Here is a 20,270-nt window from a genome sequence, read left to right as displayed (position 1 = left end):
AGTGGGGTACAGAGGATTGCTGGAGAACAGTTGTCTCAGTCCCGCTGTCTTGTCAGCGTAATGAAGTCCCCAGGTACCTCCTCTGCAGCTCTCATCACTGTGCATGTGTGACCAGCTAACCCTCGAAGTATGACTTTACTTCACAGTTCCCTTTGTTTCAGTCTAACACAGTCTCTTTAGTCAAAGGGAGCATGTTCTCTTGAAATTTTTTTCCTGTTCCTGGAGCAGAGCAGTGTGTTATAGTTTTTACATATTTTTATTTAATTTAGTCTTTGCTGCTTACATTTTAAAATTATTGATAGAAATTTGTTTCGGTCATTCAACCTTGAACCTCGAGCTTGGTGCCATCGCCCCATATTCATGATTACAGGCAACAGCCAGTCCATGGGCATGTATTTTTCATCTGGTCATGTCCTTCCTTCATTTGACTATTTTTCACCTCCACACGACAGTTTTAACACATATGATTTTTCACGTGGCATGACCTTGAAGCTGAACCGTGGTCATTGTGCGAAGATGGCAGCAATGTAGACTGATGTGGCAAGAGTAGGGCGCGGTTTTGCAGAGACAAGAGGTTTCAGGGTAGAAGAGATGAAGAGGCTGCCAGCCGAGCATGGTGACCAGTCCATTAAAGATCAGCCACGGACAGTGTAAGGGGAGGAGCAGGGAGGAGGAGGAGGAGGAGGAGGAGGAGGAGAGAGATACTTTGATAAGTGTTGCGCCTGCGTTAACCTTGATGGTCGCTAGCAATGGGCTGATGCCAGCAGCAGGGATCTGTTTCAACTGGATTAGATTATTTTTTTTCCCCTCCTGCGCTCCAAGAGGAGGAAAAAAAATCAATACTTGGGAGCACGGCATGACAGGGACATCATTTCAGAATTGAAGTGGCTGTCAGGCATTGTCATTTGGTGACTTTTGTTCGCCATTGTACTTTTAAGCCCTCATTTTTCTCCCCCTCCTCTTCCTTTCACTCGTTTCTTCCCTAGCCCATTGTCTGAATTCCCCTGGTGACATTTTATGTTGCAATTTGAAAACTCGAGGGCAAGAGATCAAGTGCAAGAGAATCTCTTTGAAACCAATTGGTGAACTGGTTCAGCATCTACTTTTGTTTTGCGACCCCCATCCTCCTTTTCTCATTTCATCCTCTTGTCTCCCTAGACCTCCATTGTGTTCCAGGAGGAATTTATTTGTAGTATATTTGCATTCTGTGATACCAGACAAGGACAAGCCTGATTTCTCGCCTTCCTCTGGACAGTTTCTCTGCCCGTTTGTAAATGAAACCCTCTGGGAGTGCTTGTCGACGGATGTGAGAAATTGGAGATTCTCTCAGAGCGATAGCCCAGACTTGGAGAGTGTGTAGCCCTGATGTGCCACCAATGTCAAGAGCTTGCAAATCAAACGCTTTAATAACATCTCTGCTGGTTTTGTTTCTTCCTCCTGTTCTCCCCGACAGAACCTTGAGACCCTGTTTTTGTCAGTCGGCGTGTTGAAGGCTCACTGTGGCACAGCAACACCGCTAGACCTTTCTCTGTCACTCTAATTGATAAACATAGGGCTGATATCTTGTAATGAGCCTCCATTCTCCGGCCTATTATACTGGTTAACCCTCTCAACCCACAGAGGGAGAGGAGGAGGGGAACCAAGGCATCATCTGACAACAACTACAGCATTTAGATAAGGCTGACACTGTTACAACACCACTACTGTGGAACTCCTCTCCTCCTCGTTTCCCCTGCTTATTATTTATAGAATCATTATTACAAAAACATGAGCAAGAGGCAGTGATAACTACAGCAGCAACGTTTAACAGCAGAAAACCGATGTGTGTGTTGTGCTCTGGTATAAAACGGGGTTAAAACGCACGTGTAATGTGATTAAAACGCACGTGTTCCAATGCTTTGTCTCCGCATGTGCGTGTTGCCATTTTCTGCCATTATGTGATTTTAGAGATGATTACTGTTCTTTCCACTCCCCAGTCACTTCCCTCGCAGCCCATTTCCTCCCCAAACTCCAACACACATCCATAGTTATTTATTTGAACTGTGGATGAATTGCGGGAGACACGACTCAGTGTAATTTACTCGATTAATGCCAGCCATTATCATTTCGTCTTCACCAAGCTGTCTCCTCCAGCAGAGCAGGCACCCATGCCGGCCGACCCTGTCAGCCAGGCCATGTAATGGAAGGTGCTGCCCACGATTACAGTGTCGCAAGTCATAACGGTCTCACTGCAAGCATGTTATGCCCTGGTGGCTGAAGCTAAAAGAGCATAGTCTTCCTTCCCCTTTTTCCTCAGCTGCACTCCTTTAACTTGGTAAATGGAAGTGTTTTATGTCTGAGCATGTCTTTTTTATGGTTGTTTTCTTGTCAAAATATGCACAGTGCCTGCTTAAGTCACTCCAAAAGAGGCATGTTTCTAATAGCAAACTGGAACAAATACTTTTAATTTAGTTCTTATGTTTCCTCAGCATTCCTTTAAAAGAATGAAAGGAAGGTTTGTTTGAAAACACCCAAAATGCCTCTTTTTAGTTTCTGTGCTTCACAGTATTCTGTCAGTGGAGCTAGATGGAAGTGAATGCAGGACGGTGCCAAGGAAGGAGATTTAGTTATTCGCTTTAACCTTTGTAATAACATAACATAATAAGTCCTTCATAATACCCCGGCATATTCTCTGACTTCACATCAACGGAATGACCTCCCGAATTAACAGTGACCTGTCTTTTCCACTTATAAGCAAACCTGACTTTGGGTTTTAATGGCACTACTTATGTGTTCAGCTTTTTTGGTTGTTATTTTAGGGGTGAGTCTGAATTTGGCCTTTTCTCCCGCAGTCAACTTTGGCTTTGGATATGAGAAAAGCCCATTACAGCATGGAGGGTTTGGGTGTTTGGGCAGACTCAACACACAGGTGATGAAGTGTTTGTTTATGGTTATGAGTTTGAACCCAGCACTGCTGATTAGTACTGCAGACTTTACATGTCTCAGACAGGGGCTGATGGAAATGAACTCTTTATAGGCTCGCTGCTTATATCTGTTTTTAAAGGTCTGTAAATCCAAGTATCCAATAAGTGTTTAATATATTGTTTTCAATATAATATATATCATCTTCTGCAATAATTTGAAATTAAGCATAACCAGAATTTTAGGATTTTTGGACTGGTCCCGTCCTTTTGGTCGGGCTCTCTTCCATGTCCTCATTCCTGCTTGCCTTTACCTCCACTGATCAAGATTAATGGACATACGACGCACACACACTCGCTCACAGCAAAGCATTCTCTGGTTTAAAATTTGAAACATTTATCCGGAAATCCCTCTCCCTTTACTCCCTTTATTTTGCTGTTTCCCAGGTCATCATCCTGGAAGGTCAAGGCCCACTTTAATGCCACACAAAGAGACATAGATTGATAATTAAGGCTCAGCAGCCTGCAGAAAAGCCTCCCTAATGTGATTTATACCTATAGATTTTCTGTCAGATATGAAATGTTGTCGTTCAAATTGAAGAGGAGGACCCATTATAAAGCGCTTTACTGGTAACTTTGGGAGAGCAGGTTGCATTTGTTCAGCCATGTATCTGTGTTAATAGTTACTGTATGACTGTTGTACCAACGCTTTGGTTTAAGGTTAATTTGATAAAATTGAATGAGTTTTCATTCCTCATAGCGCAGCTGTAGCTGTCCTCAAAGCACGCAGAAGAAAACATAAATGCACCAATGCAGTTATCTGTGTGACTAGCTGCACTATACATAGCACATGTTTTTTTTTTTTTCCTGAATCCTTTTTTCTTACGCTCACCTTCAATAAAAATATCACCGTGAAGCATTTCTTTTAGAGTAAGCCATGAGCGCAACACAAGTTTGCAAGTGAAATCGGTTCTGAAACAGAGATTGAAAATCAAAACGCTGTTTCAAATTATAGCTGTTATTTTCAGAAGGTGTTTTACTTTTACCATCTCTGCAGAGTTCAAAGGCCCATTCTGATAACAAATTCCGACAGAGAAAAATGTCCTCCCTGTGCATTGTGGGTATCGTGTGATTTGGTGCGCCGGAGGGCATTAGTAAATACGTGTCCACTGTTATTAATCAACATGACATGAGGACAGAAATGACCCCATGCTTTTCATTTGGTTCTACTCAGAGTGGAGTTTCTATAATGTGCAAACACTGTTGTGCTCGTGTCTGTATTGTTCCTTCCTATAGATGTCTGGGCCATATATGTTATCGGCAAGATATTAACCCAAGTTATAATTTATATACTGTATAACTCACTCTCTGGACACATTTTTACATGCATTTGGAATATACATACTCATGATACTTTCACTTGCAAAATGTGTAATGCGTTCTGTCTCTCTTCTTTCCAGTCTAACTGTGCTCAGTACGCCGCAGAGAAGCGAGATGAAGAGAAAATGTGTGACCACCTGATCCGTGCAGCCAAGTACCGCGACCATGTGACGGCCACGCAGCTCATCCAGAAGATAGTCAACATTCTGACTGACAAACACGGAGCTTGGGGAAACTCTTCCATAAGGTAAAACAAAAGCTACTGTACTGTATGTCTTAAAACAAGACTGAAACTGGAAGTTTTACATTATTAAGTTGTCATTTTGCGCTCAAGTAAGATGATTATTAAAGAGTTTACCCTCAAAACTATTTTAGAATTTATATGAATACAGGGGGAGGGAAATTCTGTGTGGTGCCGTTAAGGTTGTCTGTGCTCAGTCACACTGCCTCACGCATACATACACACGCTATTTTACATTTTGTACAAGTGTGGTACACTTTAAACAGACAATAAGTGATGAAAGGTGAAGCATAGTATATAAATGGATTTAATTATGCACCTGTTTTGTTTTTCTTATGATCATAGCATGTAATTTTCTCCGCCTTGAAAATTATTCAAACCACTATAATGGTTTTAATCTCATCATAATATGTCTCATCCCCCAATACTCATGACTTTGATTAAATTAGATTTGCAAAGGTGAAAATGTCAGCTGTGGGTTGAATGATGCATTGACTCGGGAGAGAGATGAAAGCCATTTAAACAGCTCGGCACCCATTAAGAACAGAGGAAACCCTATCCTCTGTGTTTGTTTCGCCGAACAGGCAGCAAAATCCAATGCAGCTATTCCCTAATGATGGCTGTTTGTGCAGGTAGTGTGTAATGGTGAGCTGGAGAGACGGCCGCTGGCTCACGCTTGTTAGGCTGAACCAACTCTCCGGGGACTCGTCTGGCGAGGGTTAGTTTGCTATTGGATCAGGAGTCTATCTCTGGCTGGCTTTGTTTTCCTTTGCTTTTTTTTTTGCTTTTTTTTTTCTGTCTTATATCAGGATGTGGTGTATTATTTGTCATATTTTTCTTTCCTTGATTCCATCTCTTTCCCTCTCTCTCGTCCTTCCATCTCTTTCTTTCTATCAGGCCCCATGTGTACTCACACAAGGCTGTGCTATTTACTATGGAGATTGTGTTCTACGGGCTCCGGCCAGAAAAAGTCCCCCATTACCGGCCCTTTATGCTGTTGTGCTATTGATGGTTTTCCTAATGGTTGCCGATGGGTGCAGGGAGCCATTGGCACTGGGCCTTGGAGTGCAGCGCTCTTTTAATAAATCACAATCAGTCCTGTGCCATTACATCAATATTTTTGGTCAATTACTGTGAAGGTCAGGTGGTGCAGCTTCGCACCAGAGCCTGTGGTATGCGGGCATAGGAGAAACATCTGGTGCTGCAAACCCTAGTAAAGAAAATGTAAGAGAAGAAGAAGATAGACACAGAAAACAAACTCACAAGCACACCTGCAAACCTACAGGCGGCCCAATATAAGAGATATTCTTTCCTCCTGTCCACACATACGCGAACCATGTGGTGCAGCAACATCTAGCCTGTAAATAAGAAGGGGAGGGGGAAGAGCGGATGCACACGATGAAACCCACAACCTTTTTCCAGCTGTGAAAATTAAATCCAGGAACACAAAGACAATACACAGCTATAGCCCCGTTTCCACCAAAAGTTCCAGGTACTTTGGACCCAGAGGAACTAATCTCAAGGTCGGTTGGGTTGATTAGATGCAGAATTGGTTAATTTCAACTTCAGCAATACAAATCCTTGGTTTGGAGCACTGAATTCCAATTATGTGGTTTGGAGCCTTCTACTCATGTAAACCCAGAGAACCTCTAATGCGCGTCTTGAAGGGTGTCTCGTGCGTGACCATGACAGCAGCAGTCTGGCTCTTTGATTGGCTGGACGGCCTGTAACTCAACACAGAGGGTAGAGGAGGAAGGGGCGGGGATGAATGTAAGAGGAGGGATATGGTGCTATCATCATGGTGGGAGGCATGAAAATGACAAACGGTTTGATTTCTACAAGTGCTAAATCAGTGGTTTTCATGGTGCTGCTTATCTGTTTACCTCAAACCTCACACCAGGATACGGTTAAGATGAAGTGTTACACGGACACCTTAGTTTATTTGATAGTTATTTTAAATGACAGAGTATTATGGTAACACTCTCTTGTTTCCTCCTTGGTAACAGCATTATTTTTTTCATAGTTTTATCATAGTTTAATTATAGTAAACAAAGACAAATGTCTGAATTCACGTTTGCATTTATGTTATTTGTCAAATGCACATAGACTAGATGGAAGCTTTTTATGAATTTTACCAATTACATCCCTGATAGTGGAAAAGTGTTAATAAAGAAGCTACTATAAGCTTGTTGTCTTCTTGTTTTTATCTTGTTGAGGTTTTCAGCTCCTACATCTATCAATTCCTTTTATGTGTTTTATGTAGGGTTGTTTTACCCCATAATAGCTGTTAGAATTAGTTTTCAAGCAGATGCAAATATACTTAAAAGTAACTAGAAATGAGCATGTAAAGTAAATTTTCTCCCGGAGCAGCATGTCCCCAGACTCCCTTAGTTGTGGCATGTTTTCTCTATCCACGCAATGTTCCCACCTTTTTTTTTTACCCCTTACCTGTTTGCATCTCTGTAAGAGCGTCTGTCGCCACAGTATAACGTCATTGAGTGTTTGATGGTTATATATTTCTGCGTTAGAATGTAACCGTTGTGAAACAATCAGAAAATAACGTTATATTTCTCTCATTCACAAGCTTTGTTCTCTCTACCGCCGCTCCCTCTCTCTCTCTCTCTCTCACTCTTTTATTAAAATGAGTAGGGAAGCTGAAAACAATGCCTTACTTTATTTTCAACGTTAACAAACAAGGAGAAATGTCTCTCCTTGTCCTAAACTGGTTCTAAATTGATGCGTGAGTACTTGTTTTATGAATGATGCGGCACACAAGTTGAAGCAGCCGGACTGTGTGTGTTTAACCAATCAGTGACAGTCATCCCTGCAAAACCTGCCCCCAAAGTTCCTGTACTTTTGGAAAGTACTACCCCCCCTAGCAGGGACTTATTTGGGGGTAAAAGGATCTCTCTGGAACTTAATTTAGACCCAGGTCCCTCAGGTGGAAATGCAGGTAGAGGAACTGAGTTCCTCAAAAGGTTCTTAGCACCTGGGGAAAGTTCCTGCGGTCGAAACACGGCTTATGATTACGACCTTTTGTTGCTTGGGTGTAAAATCCAACTCTGCCTGCTCACACGCTATAAGAATGTATTCCCCAAAGTTTCCATTCAATAAAGAGTCTGAAAATGAAAATATTATTTTCTCACAAGCTGATGGGAATTGTTGTTTCCTCACGGCAGGCATCTAATATCTTCTGACATAGTGTGACCTGCCTGAATGCAATTTGTGTCTTAATATCCAGCTTACAGCAGCCCTGGCCTCTGGAGAAAAGAGGTGTTAGGTGATTTCCCCTTTTCCATTCCCCTGCTCAGTCTTTTCCTCTGTCTGTGGTGCTTTTTCCCTTTCTTTTTCTCATTCACAGCATACAATTTCATTCCTCTTTTTCTCTCCCTCTGTGTCCTTTACTCTTTCTTGTTTCACTATCTACTTCAGTTGTATCACAGAGTGTCCAGGGAGGATTCCCTCTACCAGACAAAGGAAGTATCTATTGTTTTTGTGCCCTTGTCTGTCATCTAGTGTCAAGGCATAGACGGATCCACAGCCAGACAGATAGGACGACTACCTGTTCATCCATACATTTCTGTCCCAGTGCCTGGAGACTCAGGTGTACAACATGCCAGCCTGCTGTCTTCCTAAGAGGAGAAAAAAGTAAATGAACAGCTAGCAAGATGGCCACAAATGAAACAACTGGCAGATGTCATTTTTTTCGCTCCACATCTCTCCAGTTTTTTATTTTTTTATTTTTTTATTCCCTATTCTTTGAGCTTGGGTCCACTGAGCATCCAGACTGCCGCTGTGTTTATTTGGGTCAGGAATCATCTTTCATGTATATGACACCTAGACAAAGTCGACAGACAGAGAGGGGAGATGAGGGCAGATGATGGAGAACGCCAACTCACAGTCTCTGGGGACACACACTACTCTCGTCTTTTTTCCCCTCTCATACCTTCTCTTTATTGCATTCTAATAGGCTGACTAATGTACCATGGAAATTCACTCTGGATGCAGGAAGCGGGGGAAGTAAAAGGAAGGTGGCTGCAGCTGAGTGTGATGCAGAAACGGTGTGCACGTGTTTTTATCCAGAGCTGTTGTTGACAATCTACTGATGTAGCCAGTCTGTTTGAGGCAAATGGAAACATTATTCAAGATGCAGAGGTTTAGGTATACTCCCTGGCATTTGCTGTTCTCCTACTTTATCTTACTCCTTTCTTCTAAGGCTACATCAGCATCCTTTTTATTCCCAGTTTATTCCAACGATCCTCACCTACAGCTAGTCCCCCCAAAGCACACACACATCGAGCACCAACTCCTCTCCCTCTGCTCCTCCTCCCTCATATAAGCAGCTCATTTTCTGCAGCACCACTGCTCTAATGGACGCCCTTAGGCTAGAGGCTTCCCAGCCAAGGGACATCCATCTTTTGGAATGTCACACTCCCGCCCGGCGAAAAATCTTTGTGATGTGCACTCCAATTTTTCTTCAGTAAATCAAATCTTCCTTCCTTCAGAAAGACGAATGCTTTAGGGTTGGAGTGTTATAGAGAAAATCAATGCCGGCAAAATTGAAACAGTATGCCCTCGTATTGATCGGCCTTGTGAGATCGAAAACGAACAGCTTTGTAACTGTTCCGCTGGACAGTTAGCTGACCTGTAATGGACAAACTATTGATATTAGCATTACTATTTTATCTTGTGCTATGTCATTTCTCCAGCACACTATTGAGGGAAAGAAGCCAGAGCAGAACAGTCACAGTCAGTCCCAGAAAAGGGTTTTTTACTGTATCCACAAATTATATGGTGGGAAATGGTGTCTGAACAAAATGCAGAGGAGGTTTCCTCATAAAAATTTGTTTAGATAATATGGCTATTGACAAAGCAAGTTCTAGAAATGATTTATCAAATTAATATATTTTCAAAGAAGGTACTCCTTTTACATACTATCTCCCCATGAGATGTACTGCATTGCATGTGACACACAGTAACATATACATTTGACCATTTTACACTACCTTCTATCTTCTTCGTATGCTACTTCCAACCTCTGCCGATCATAAAGAGTGCAACTAACGATTGTTTTCATTATCAGTTAATCTCTTGACTATTTTTTTTTACAATTAATCAATTTATCACTTAGTCTATAAAATGTTGGAGAATAGTGGAAAATACCCATCATATTTTTCCACAGGCTAACATGACATCTTCAGAAGAGGGACCATGTGTGTCCACATTCAGGCAAAAATATTCAAGTGTAAGCAAAAAAATATTTAGCTACAGGGCACAAAGGAGAGAAAGTCTGCACACTGTTAGGTCCCAAATAAATAGTTTAATTAAAAAGAGAAAAATAGGATTAAACTATTTATTTGGAGCCTAACAGTGTGCAGGCCTTCTCTCCTTTGTCACATGACATCTTAAAATTGTTTGTTTTCTCTGAATAAGAGTAGAATGTCCAAACATATTCAATTTACAGTGATTATAAAAAAGAGAAGAGCAACAAATCCTCACATTTAAAAAAAACAGGGAACCAGCAAATGTTGCATTTAAAACTTGAATAATTAATTAATCTTCTAATTTGTTGTTAAAACCCCTGAAAACTAGGTTTCAAATTCTCTATGCAATCAAATATTCAAGACTAAATAAGCTGGTATAAGTTTGAATTCGGATAAAAAAAAAAAACACCCTTAGTTGTAATTTAATAAAATCCCAGCTAATTAGCTGAATCATAACTGTGTGGGTGTGGTTTTATCAGATTTGATTGACGGCGGCTTCTCCTTGGCAACATAAGCAAACAACTCCACAATGATAATCACATTAAAATTTGTTTAATTCTGATTGGTGCTCTGAAATATGCATCATATTAGATTATAAACCACATAATTAACACCACTGCTTACTGTCCTGTAGTCATACCAGGGCTTGTTGGTTTTATCCATCATGTTTAGCCTCCTCTTCTGGATTGAAACTGTATCACCCACCCAAGTAATGAGTTTAATTGTGTTCTGAACATACTGCAGAGTTATGCTTACCACAGAGAGAACATTCATGTCCACATAGTATTTTTTTAAAATAAATGATTGCATGAGAAGCTGCGGCAGCCAGATTCATCTCTACTTGTATGCTTTCATTCCAGACTTAAATCACAATTATGATACATAATACTGAATGTAATGCATGTGTTAAAGCCGAGGTCTGCACAATGTCTGTGTTGCCTCGCGTGTATGTTTTATGAACAGAGGAGCGCTGGTAGTGTGCATGCAGAGCTGAAAAAGGAAATGGGACTCCAACACGTCAATGGAGATTATAACCATAGGAAACAAGAACATAACTGTTTAGAATACACTGGCTCTCGGAAATGCACCACACGAGAGGGGCAGGAAGACAGAGAAAGAGAGAGGGAGATGGATGGAACGGAGGATGAGAGAGAGATATTTGTTACTTGAAGCATCAAAAGTTGAGATGGAGACAAAGACAAGACAGAGACAATTTTTTCCCACATCCTTTCTTCTAGCTACAGTATATACTAAGTCATACCGATGAGTAATTGTGCAAACCTGTATGTAAAAGGTTGAGAGTGTGTCTTGTTTGCTGGATGAAAAACTCTGCAGCTGCTGTCTTATCTGACCATCAGTTTGCCTTTGTTGCATTTGGGAAAAGAATAAACACTGTAGCTGAACCTCCAATCTTTGTTAATCCTGAATTTCTGGGGAATCATGGGATTTATGGGAATCATTTGTGTACTGCATCTTTCTATTGAGCAATTGTTGTTTTTTTTTTTTGTATTCTAATCTTTATATTTTAAAACTTTCCAAAAAAATCTGAGAAAATTGAATCAGAACGATTGTAAACCTGCAAGTGCAGTAGATAATCATTAAGATGAGCCCTTCTTTACATAGAAAAAAAAGTCTGTTACTTTATACAGTACCTAACTGGTCATTTGTACTTGTAATGGTTTTTGGTTTGCTTATAAATACTTGCCGTCTAAACACAAACATGACCCAATGTACTGAGCAGTGGCAGCTGTCGCAGTCCGCTGCTCCCGTCTCATCCGAGGCAGAGACAGTTGTTTCCTTTAGTCCAGGTCCTGACTACTTCAAAACCAATTAGCCAGGGCTCGAGTTGTGATCATCCATCTGCCTTGATACAGTCATAAACATACCGCATAAAGAATCACCAGCCGAGACTCCCAGTATCACGCAGGAATCTCCAGCACCAAAGCCCTTAAACGGGGTTTAATGTGAAACCCTCCACCTCATTAATCATGCACAGTAACATGTGTCTGGGACAGAGAAGTTGTGACGGGGGGACAAAAAGGATGTTCCTTTAAATCTCTGGGGGGAGAACGTTCAAGTTTGACAGACGTGGATTCCATCAGTTACATAAAATAACGTGCCACGAAGGCCCTACCGTGCAGTCCGGCTCATGGATATGAATTAGAATATAGTCTTAATGATAACATTTACCTCTACTGTATATACAGTACAGTGGCTGGGGCTGTAAGGAATAGTAACAAAGTGTCATGGTGGAACATATTAACAGCTGATGATGTCCATATGTTAGCATGGTTAAGTGTTGGAGTGCAGACCGAGACTCAAAAAAAAAATACACTTAGTGAATCATTTACAACAAAAAGCTGAGTGGTTAAGTTAAACCGGTACTTTCAGTTATTATCAGGGAAATTATTAAAGGTTTATTTTTCATAATTTATAGATTTTGTTTCACATACGTTAGAGCAGTGGTTACCCCACAACCCTGTCAGATGAGCACTAATACTCCTTCAATACCACCCGTCATGTTCTTAATGTGCTCATTTGAGCTGATTTTAAACTCGCCACAGTTAATTGTATAAGAGTTACAATACATGAGAGTAAATTCTCAAATTGTTAATGTTTAGTCTAGTTTTTTTCTTTTTTTTCAGTAGATCTTGACAACTTTGCATTTGTACTTCTACCACTTGGGAGGTGGTAATTTTTGACCATTTATCTAACTTTTAGCTATCTTTTTTGACTTTGAGGTGTATTCTGTGCAATCAACCCATCATAGCTGGTAGTTTATTGGTACTGAGGATTACTCTCACACTAATTTATAATCCTCTTTGTGGGTTTAGTTTCCTCCTAAACATTTTTTTTTTAATTTTAGCAAATAATAATTCCATTTTTCAAATTAGCCCGAGCTAATTTTCTACCCTGGCAACTGAACAAGTATCCTTTGGGGTGCAAGTACCCTAGTTTGGGAATCCATGTGCTTTAACTGACTATGCATATGCACAGTGATTGGTTGCTACAGTGTTAGTGTTTTACCTACTCTGCAGGCGAGAATCGGCAAGAGGTTTTTAATGTAACCAATGTTCCTTAATTTTTCCATTTACATCTCGATCCTCTTCTTCCTTTTTTACACCATTCGTATTGCCCGTCCCCTCCCTAGCAGCTCAGAAATGTAATGGAATCCTTGTTATGAAGTATGAAAGAAGGCCGCCATCCCAGAAAGACCAATTACACCATCCTGCTTCGCTGCTCACAGCACGGTGTGACTCTGTAGCAACTCTCAGATTTATGAGTTTCATATACCCTTAAGAAAGTATATGGCCTTGGTGGAGCAAGGTCATGATAAAAGGGCGCTGATCAATATCTGAATGAAAAGCCATTTGGGAAGTTTTTAGGGCTTTTTTTTCCTCCGTTCTCCCTGGATGCAATATCTGCAGAGTATCGATTGTCAGGGGCCAGTAGTTAGTCAAAGGCTATCTCCTTTGACTAACCCCTTTGCAGCGTGTCAGCCCCCCTCTTCCTCTTGATAGATTGGTATGCTTCCAGCCACTGTAATTACACCACGAGACCAGCAGGTCATTTATTTTGCTACTTTCACCATTTGCCAAAAATCGCCTTTATCTTTACAATCCAGCACTTTCTTGTGCAACCAAAGCAGGAAAAGGGACATATAAAATACCGTTGTCCTCGATATAGAAAGTGGAAGAGTGAGGATCATCCTTTACTCATAGATCTTCAGCTTGTATTCTTGCTGTAGATTTACTCTACACCCCCATCCTGTGTCTGAGTTCAAGTTCAGCGCCACACTTAGAGGATAAGACCAGGAGAGTTTGATACGTAAGCTCTGTGTGTGTGTTTTTTTTGTTTTTTTTTTAAGAATTGATATTGATAAAAGATGTTGCGGCAGATAGAGCGCTTCATTCATCCCAGAATGACTATAAACACACTTTATCGGTGAAAAACAAATGTAATAATAGAAAATGGAAATAAAATAAACACAATAAACAGACACATACAATATATGGACTGTTTCTATAGAAAGTCTATTTATACTACAAACAGTATGAAACATGTAAGTATAGTAAATATGAACAAGTTAAAATTTTGTCTGAGGTACAGTATAATGTCTCATATGTACAAAACAACAAATATGAACAACATGATACATTTTTAATGTATGTTTATTTAATATAGTTTATTCATTTTTTTAAAAATTTTAGTTTATTTTCTCAAACGAAGAGATAACATGAGCATTACCAATCACCTTGCAATGGAATTGCTGCACTTGACACACACACACACACACACACACACACACACCGTGCTCTAAGTGCTGTATAATGGGCACAGCCGTATGATGGAGAGAGGGGAGGAGGTGCTCATGAATAGCAGACAGCCTTGCTAGATGAGATTGCCGAGCCTTGTAGCCCTGCATTACACAGAGGCAGGACACACAACACACTAGAGTGCAAAGGAGAGGGCACAAAGCTGATTTGTTTGTATAATAAAATATTAACAAACCCCTTAGAATAACAGGCAAGCTCGATTTAATTTGATTAACTTTGCATAGGGTTAATTATAAATTAAATGTATGATGGTTTGCTTTTTAAGAAGTTCAAAATTATATGTTTCAAAATGTGTGTTTTTGTTATCAGTAGTTCTACCGTGAAGCCACTTGGTTGGTTTTGGAATCTGAAGTGTAAGGTTAAACATGATCCCGTGTTTGTGTTATAAATGTGAAACTTTAAGACTGAAAAAAAAATCTCCTCAGACTCGCCCATCTCAGCTGACCTTGAGCTTCTCCGCCGTGCTTTTTCTTTTGGGGTGGTGTTGGAAACGTTGGTACGCGTTCAGATTTGTCATACCATTCAAGATCAGCTTTGAAAGCTAGAGGTCAGAAGATTATTACAATGGGCCAGTAATGGCAGAATTATTCAACTCCGGTCCAGTGGATGCCCTCATTACCGAGCAGTAGTGGTGATAAATGGCCATAAATGCATGTTGTCAAAATCACAGGAAAAATGTGACTCTTCATCAAAGATACAGATGGTACCGCTGAAGCAGTGAAAGTCTGTATATACTATTTATTATGTTGTTGATGCTTAGATAATTTTCTACAGTGAAGCTATTTTAACATTAAAGAATAAAAACATTTTTCACATGAGTGGAAAACACATTTTCACAGCACGTTAAAGAGTCCTGTCTTTGGTCAATATTTACTACTTTACTAAGCACGACACTTTCCCTTTACCTCCCATGAAATCTGATATAATTAGTGTGTAATTGTCTGGCTTTTTGTTGGTGAATTTACACTGAGTGTAATTGCTGCTAATTGGAAGCTGCACACTAAGCTGGTGGTAATTAGGGCTCGATTTGCATTATTTAATTTGGCTGCACTGCATTGTGGGGAGTCTGAAGCCTTTTGCCTCCCACCCATGGGAGTACTTTGATCCTCACAAGCCGGTGATGTTACAGAGATGCAATATCACTCCCTCTTTTTCTTTTTTTTTTTTTTTTTCTCAGATCGCTTTTTGAAAGCTCTTGGATAAATTGGAGTTAATTGGGAGGAGTGGTAGGTGCTCATGTTGTCTTGGTAATGAGAGTGTGTGCACTCTTGTGTGTTAAAAGCAAATTCAGTGAAAAGGGAGTTAACAAGGGAGTGATAAAACCAAAGGATGTGAAGGCACGTATACTTTGTTTAAATGTGACTGAATTCCTTGGTTCATATGTAAACCTAAGATTTAGATTTTTAGTTTTGATTATTTTCTCTCATCGAGCGCATACGCTTTGATTAGATATGTTTTCATACATTTTTCATCTCAGATCTGATCTAGTGGTGGTTCATTCATTGCATGTTATTTAAATTCATATTAAAAATAGACAAATTAAATGACTTGATCCTGTGATTAATAATAAGGATGGGCAAAATTACATGTGTACTGTCATTTAAGGGGATAAGATGGAAATGTTGCTGGGTCTGTGACCCTAACGTTACCTCTGGTAAATCTTGTAAACAACATTAGCCGGGGTGAATTAACATACACACATGTAGATGGTCTTCTTTATACCTCATTGGAGTGGGAAGGATAAGCATTAATGCACATGTAGAAAATCACTTCAGCAAGACTTAATCATGCCAAACAATTTCAGTGGGAAGGTATTTGCTCCTGTTTCATTTTAATTTGAGTCTGGAGATACCATCGAAGCGATCGCTGCCACCACTTGACAAAGAGCCAGTGCTCAAGCAACCAGTCCTCAACATGACAAATCCTCAATCTATTCCGGCTCTCCCGTTTCTTCTAAACACATGGTTTATGCAAATCAAAGCAAAATGGTCCTGGGGATAGCGGCAATATTTGAGCAATTTGAGGGCTGCCAATAGGAACTGGCATTAATATAAAATAAGCAAGGAGAGAAATCTCCTCTGCATATGCAGGTCTCATTGACTGTACCCAAATTAATTTAGCAGAAAGGTTATGAATGGATGTTTGTGCCAAAGTGCAGTCGCTTGTAGTGATATATGAAAGCATATTCACTCTGCATGTCCTGTGTGCTATGATAAAGGTCATGTTATATCATTTACATAACATCCAATGCTTTGAAAATGAACCCAAGCAAAACAGTGATATGTTTTGTACCCCTTCAAATTCACCCATAGTAAATTCAAGCTTTTTTCTCCAAAAAAAAGATAAGTTCATTTGAAATAAAATTATAAGGAATAAAATTAGATACTTCTCTAATCCATTCCCAATGTCCGTTTAAAAATAAAAATAAACTTTTAAAGACTGAAAATGGCGTCAAAGAAGTAAGAACTGTGATGCATCTGCCTCTGGACAATCATGTCAGGTTGGATCTTGATGGATGGGAATCATTTGTCCTTGTCAAAAAAAGAACAATCGTGCCATTGAAATAATGTGCTATCAAACTTTCGGGAGCTGCACAGAGAATCTATTAACATGTTTAAACTGGTCGTTTGATAATGATGAGCAATGTTGGCCCTACTTAGAATACCACTAATCCCAATAATATATGGTGATTAATAGAGGTGACATGGAAGTGGATTGGAATTGTTTATTTTAGGCTTTTTAATGCTAGATTAGTATTATATTTAGGATAAGATTAAACCATAATACATCCCTAGGGAAATCTGGTTGGTGTAGCAGGAAATGGTAATAGCTTGCAAAAAAACAAAACAAAAAAAATCAACAATAAGAAATTAGGAATTAATTCATGCAGAAAAAAAGGGGGGAAAAGTTTTTAAATTTGGTTAAAATTGACACAAAAGAATCATTATCATTGACTTTATATTTACTAGTGCTTCAAAAACACTCTTTGTTGAAACTGTCAAACCTTACTGGCATTAGTACAGTCCTGTAAATAGGCTTCTTGTTTATTTGGGTAAATAGCACCTGTGTGCAATAGATTATCATAGAGGACATAGTTAATGTAGTTCACTTGGCCCTCCACTTTTCTAAACGCTGTTCCTTCCAAATAAGCATTTCATTAATCCTGAAACAGCTCTCATACTGAACACTCGTCACAATTAAAGCATTTGTTTTGTATGTCACCTCTCTATGCCAGATCTACTTGGACTCCTACTCTGTTTTGATGTAAATGGACAATTTAGGAGTGCAATTGAAATTTTAAAGAGCTCACCAGTAAAATATCTCCTTGCAGCGTGGTGATGGTTTGTGTTGAGTTTATTAAATTGAAGGCATAACTATTTTGTTAACTGATTAGGGACAAAGAGCATCGGGGCCACATAAAAGGAGAAACTTGAGCTTCTCCATTCATCCCCTGTGTTGGTAAACTTCCTCAAATTTACAACTCCAGAGTCCTGAAGAGCATCCAAAAGATGTTTAAAAAAAAAAGAAGAAGAAGAAAAAAAGGGTAATCACTATTTACTACCTCACATAAAATTCTTCCGGACTCTGTTTCATCAGTAGCCAATGTGGTCTACATTAGAAAGGCTTGGTATGCCTCAACAAATTCCCCTTAACACACACAAACTCAGAGCACGCACAGTGAGATATTGTATATTTAAGTATCGCTAAGATTTAAAAGAACACACACACGCTCCCTCTGTCAGATTCGGTCTGTGTGTGTCTCTCCCCCACTTTCATCATCAGACAACAGTCACTTCAGGCTTAACGAGCGGGCCTTCCAGACACCTTTTATGACCGAACTAATTACTAATTACACAAGTGGTTGGCGTGAGCCACAGCACAACGCTGGCCCTTTGTTATTTTAATTGTTGTTATTTTGAAGAATGGCGCTTCAGTAAATTCTGCCAAGGATGCCCTAGGAGGATGGATGAGCTCTGAATAATTTATCATCTTTGTGGAAACACACTCAGTGTGCGGTATGGGGGGTTGCATAGCGCCGTACATCTCCGTTCTTGTTACAGCGGCGCTCTCATCGGGGATTGATGACGAGGTACCTTTCATCGTCCGTCCACCTCTTCTAGCACCCCATCATTAGGACTTCCATTGTCGCCTGTTCATGGCGTACTGGATGAATATGAGTGGCTGAGGTAGTCCCCCCATGCCGTGACTAATTACTCCAGCCAATGGTTCCCCTCCTGATGGATTAATGTGTATTGTGTGGATCACACAGACCCCCACCCACCCCCCACCCCCTCCATGGGATGAGAGACGAGTGCGTCCTGATTCAGAGCTGTGTGCCATGCACAACCTTGATAATTATTTTCATAGATGAATACTATTGCAGGCAGGATGATGAAGTGGCCATTTGCGTTCAGAGACTATCACATGCAAACACGGAGCAGGGTCTTTGTCACTGGTGAGAAATCTGCTCCTGCACAGACCTGTGTCCCGTGTGTCATTCCAACTCGCGTTCTGCGTGCACACACACACACACACACACACACACACACACACACACACACACTAGCACACAAACACAAACACGTACACTCTCTCAATTCATTGCTCTGAATATATAAACTCTAAATTCCCATTTTTGCCATTTTCTTAATTTCACTTCGTTTCGTATTGTGCATCATTTTTCCGTATAGTAGTTCTTCTCTTCAGCTGACTGCTTTACATCCAGACTTAAGATATGAGCCGCAGCAGCCACTCACTGCTCGTCATTCAGCCTTTTAAGACAGATTTTTTTTTTTGTCAGATAAATCAAATAATCAATGGTTTTCATTAGCAAGGCCATACAAGGTTTTAAAGGACCCACTTGGAAATTGTATTTATTTTCTTGTGCAAAGCTCCTTTCCCTTTTAGAGGCCCCTGTGTGATCATTGGTGTTGGGCTGAAGATTTGTGAGGAGCCCCCGGCCGGAGCAGCGTTCAAGAGTAGATCACATAAAGTATGCTGGGGTTCTCCCATCATAGGCTGTGCCACGGAAACTATAAACTGTGTCTTCCTAAACCTTTACAGGATAAACTGCAGCCACCTTAAATTTGTTTTAGAAATGAATAAACCTTATTTTCGTTTCATGAGAGCGTGGACCCTGTCGATTGATAAAACTTATTATTATTTTTCAAATGGTACAGGAATTAAAGACATTTACAATATTTCACCAAACCATGATCACTTTTTGCAGTGGTTTTAGCATAATCTGTCGGTGAATAACTATCTAAAACCAACCCCAGTGGAACCTCAGGATGAGTGTAGAACATGATTTTCTTACTTCCTGAAAGTGTTTCTCATGAGAACATTTAGTACAAGTAAAATTACTATTTGACTTGAGTCCGACAGTCAGGATTTAGTTTCACTGAAGACCAAGTGCGTGTTGTTTTTTCCTCCCCACCTGAGTTGTTAATCATTAACACATGAGCTGTTTTTACATTTAAAAGTGTTTTTTTGCGCTGCCTAATTGACAAATGTACAGCTTTGTTTTATAGTAAAGTTCAGATTGAAAAACCTTTTTAAATCGTAGAATAAAAAAAAATGCTAATGTTACGCAAAAGATGATTTTGCCATGAACCATGGGTAATGAATATTTTCAATTATATTTTAATTAAATCACTTTCAAAAACAGAGGTGATATTTCATAATAGACAGTCACACAGTGTACATGCACAATGCTATATGCAGTCACTCCTCATTAAAAGTTAACACTTTCTTTGCCTTTAAGAGCAGAATGATTTACTGACCAGGCTTGGTAAAGGGTGATGTAAATTGGTAAGAAAAATGGAGGCTATAGACATTGATTAATATTGGTAATGCTATCCATCCCCTCCTCTGTGTTTGTAATGGCCTTCTTCTTATCCCGCTAGCCATGAGTCCTGACAAGAGGTATCCTGCTGGGCTTGAAATGAGCCTAGAATGGAAGCACGTGCCACAAAAGTGTGTGGAAAATGATCATGCTGTCATTTGCTCTTTGCACTTGGTGCTCAGTTCACCTTCCCAAAGAGACGATGGGAGGAAAAAGAAAAGCAAAAAAAAAAAGGAAACACCTATAGAAGCCGATACCGTCATTATCAAGGACAGAGATTCAATGATTTCGAGGTCTAAACTT

At 40.0% G+C, this 20,270-nt stretch overlaps 1 protein-coding gene across 3 annotated transcripts in view; it reads left to right on the top strand.

The window, feature by feature from the left end:
* lrba (LPS-responsive vesicle trafficking, beach and anchor containing) overlaps positions 1 to 20,270 on the top strand; it is a 190,899-nt gene that overhangs the window by 89,643 nt on the left and 80,986 nt on the right. For all 3 annotated transcript variants that reach the window (XM_067584975.1, XM_067584976.1, XM_067584974.1), the window contains exon 36: positions 4,361 to 4,527. In XM_067584975.1, the coding sequence (XP_067441076.1) occupies positions 4,361 to 4,527 (167 nt within the window). The remainder of the gene's footprint in view (positions 1 to 4,360; positions 4,528 to 20,270) is intronic.

Source organism: Thunnus thynnus, chromosome 3 (genome assembly GCF_963924715.1).
Source record: "Thunnus thynnus chromosome 3, fThuThy2.1, whole genome shotgun sequence".
NCBI classification, from domain to species: domain Eukaryota; kingdom Metazoa; phylum Chordata; class Actinopteri; order Scombriformes; family Scombridae; genus Thunnus; species Thunnus thynnus.
This window is presented reverse-complemented; position numbering and strand designations above follow the sequence as displayed.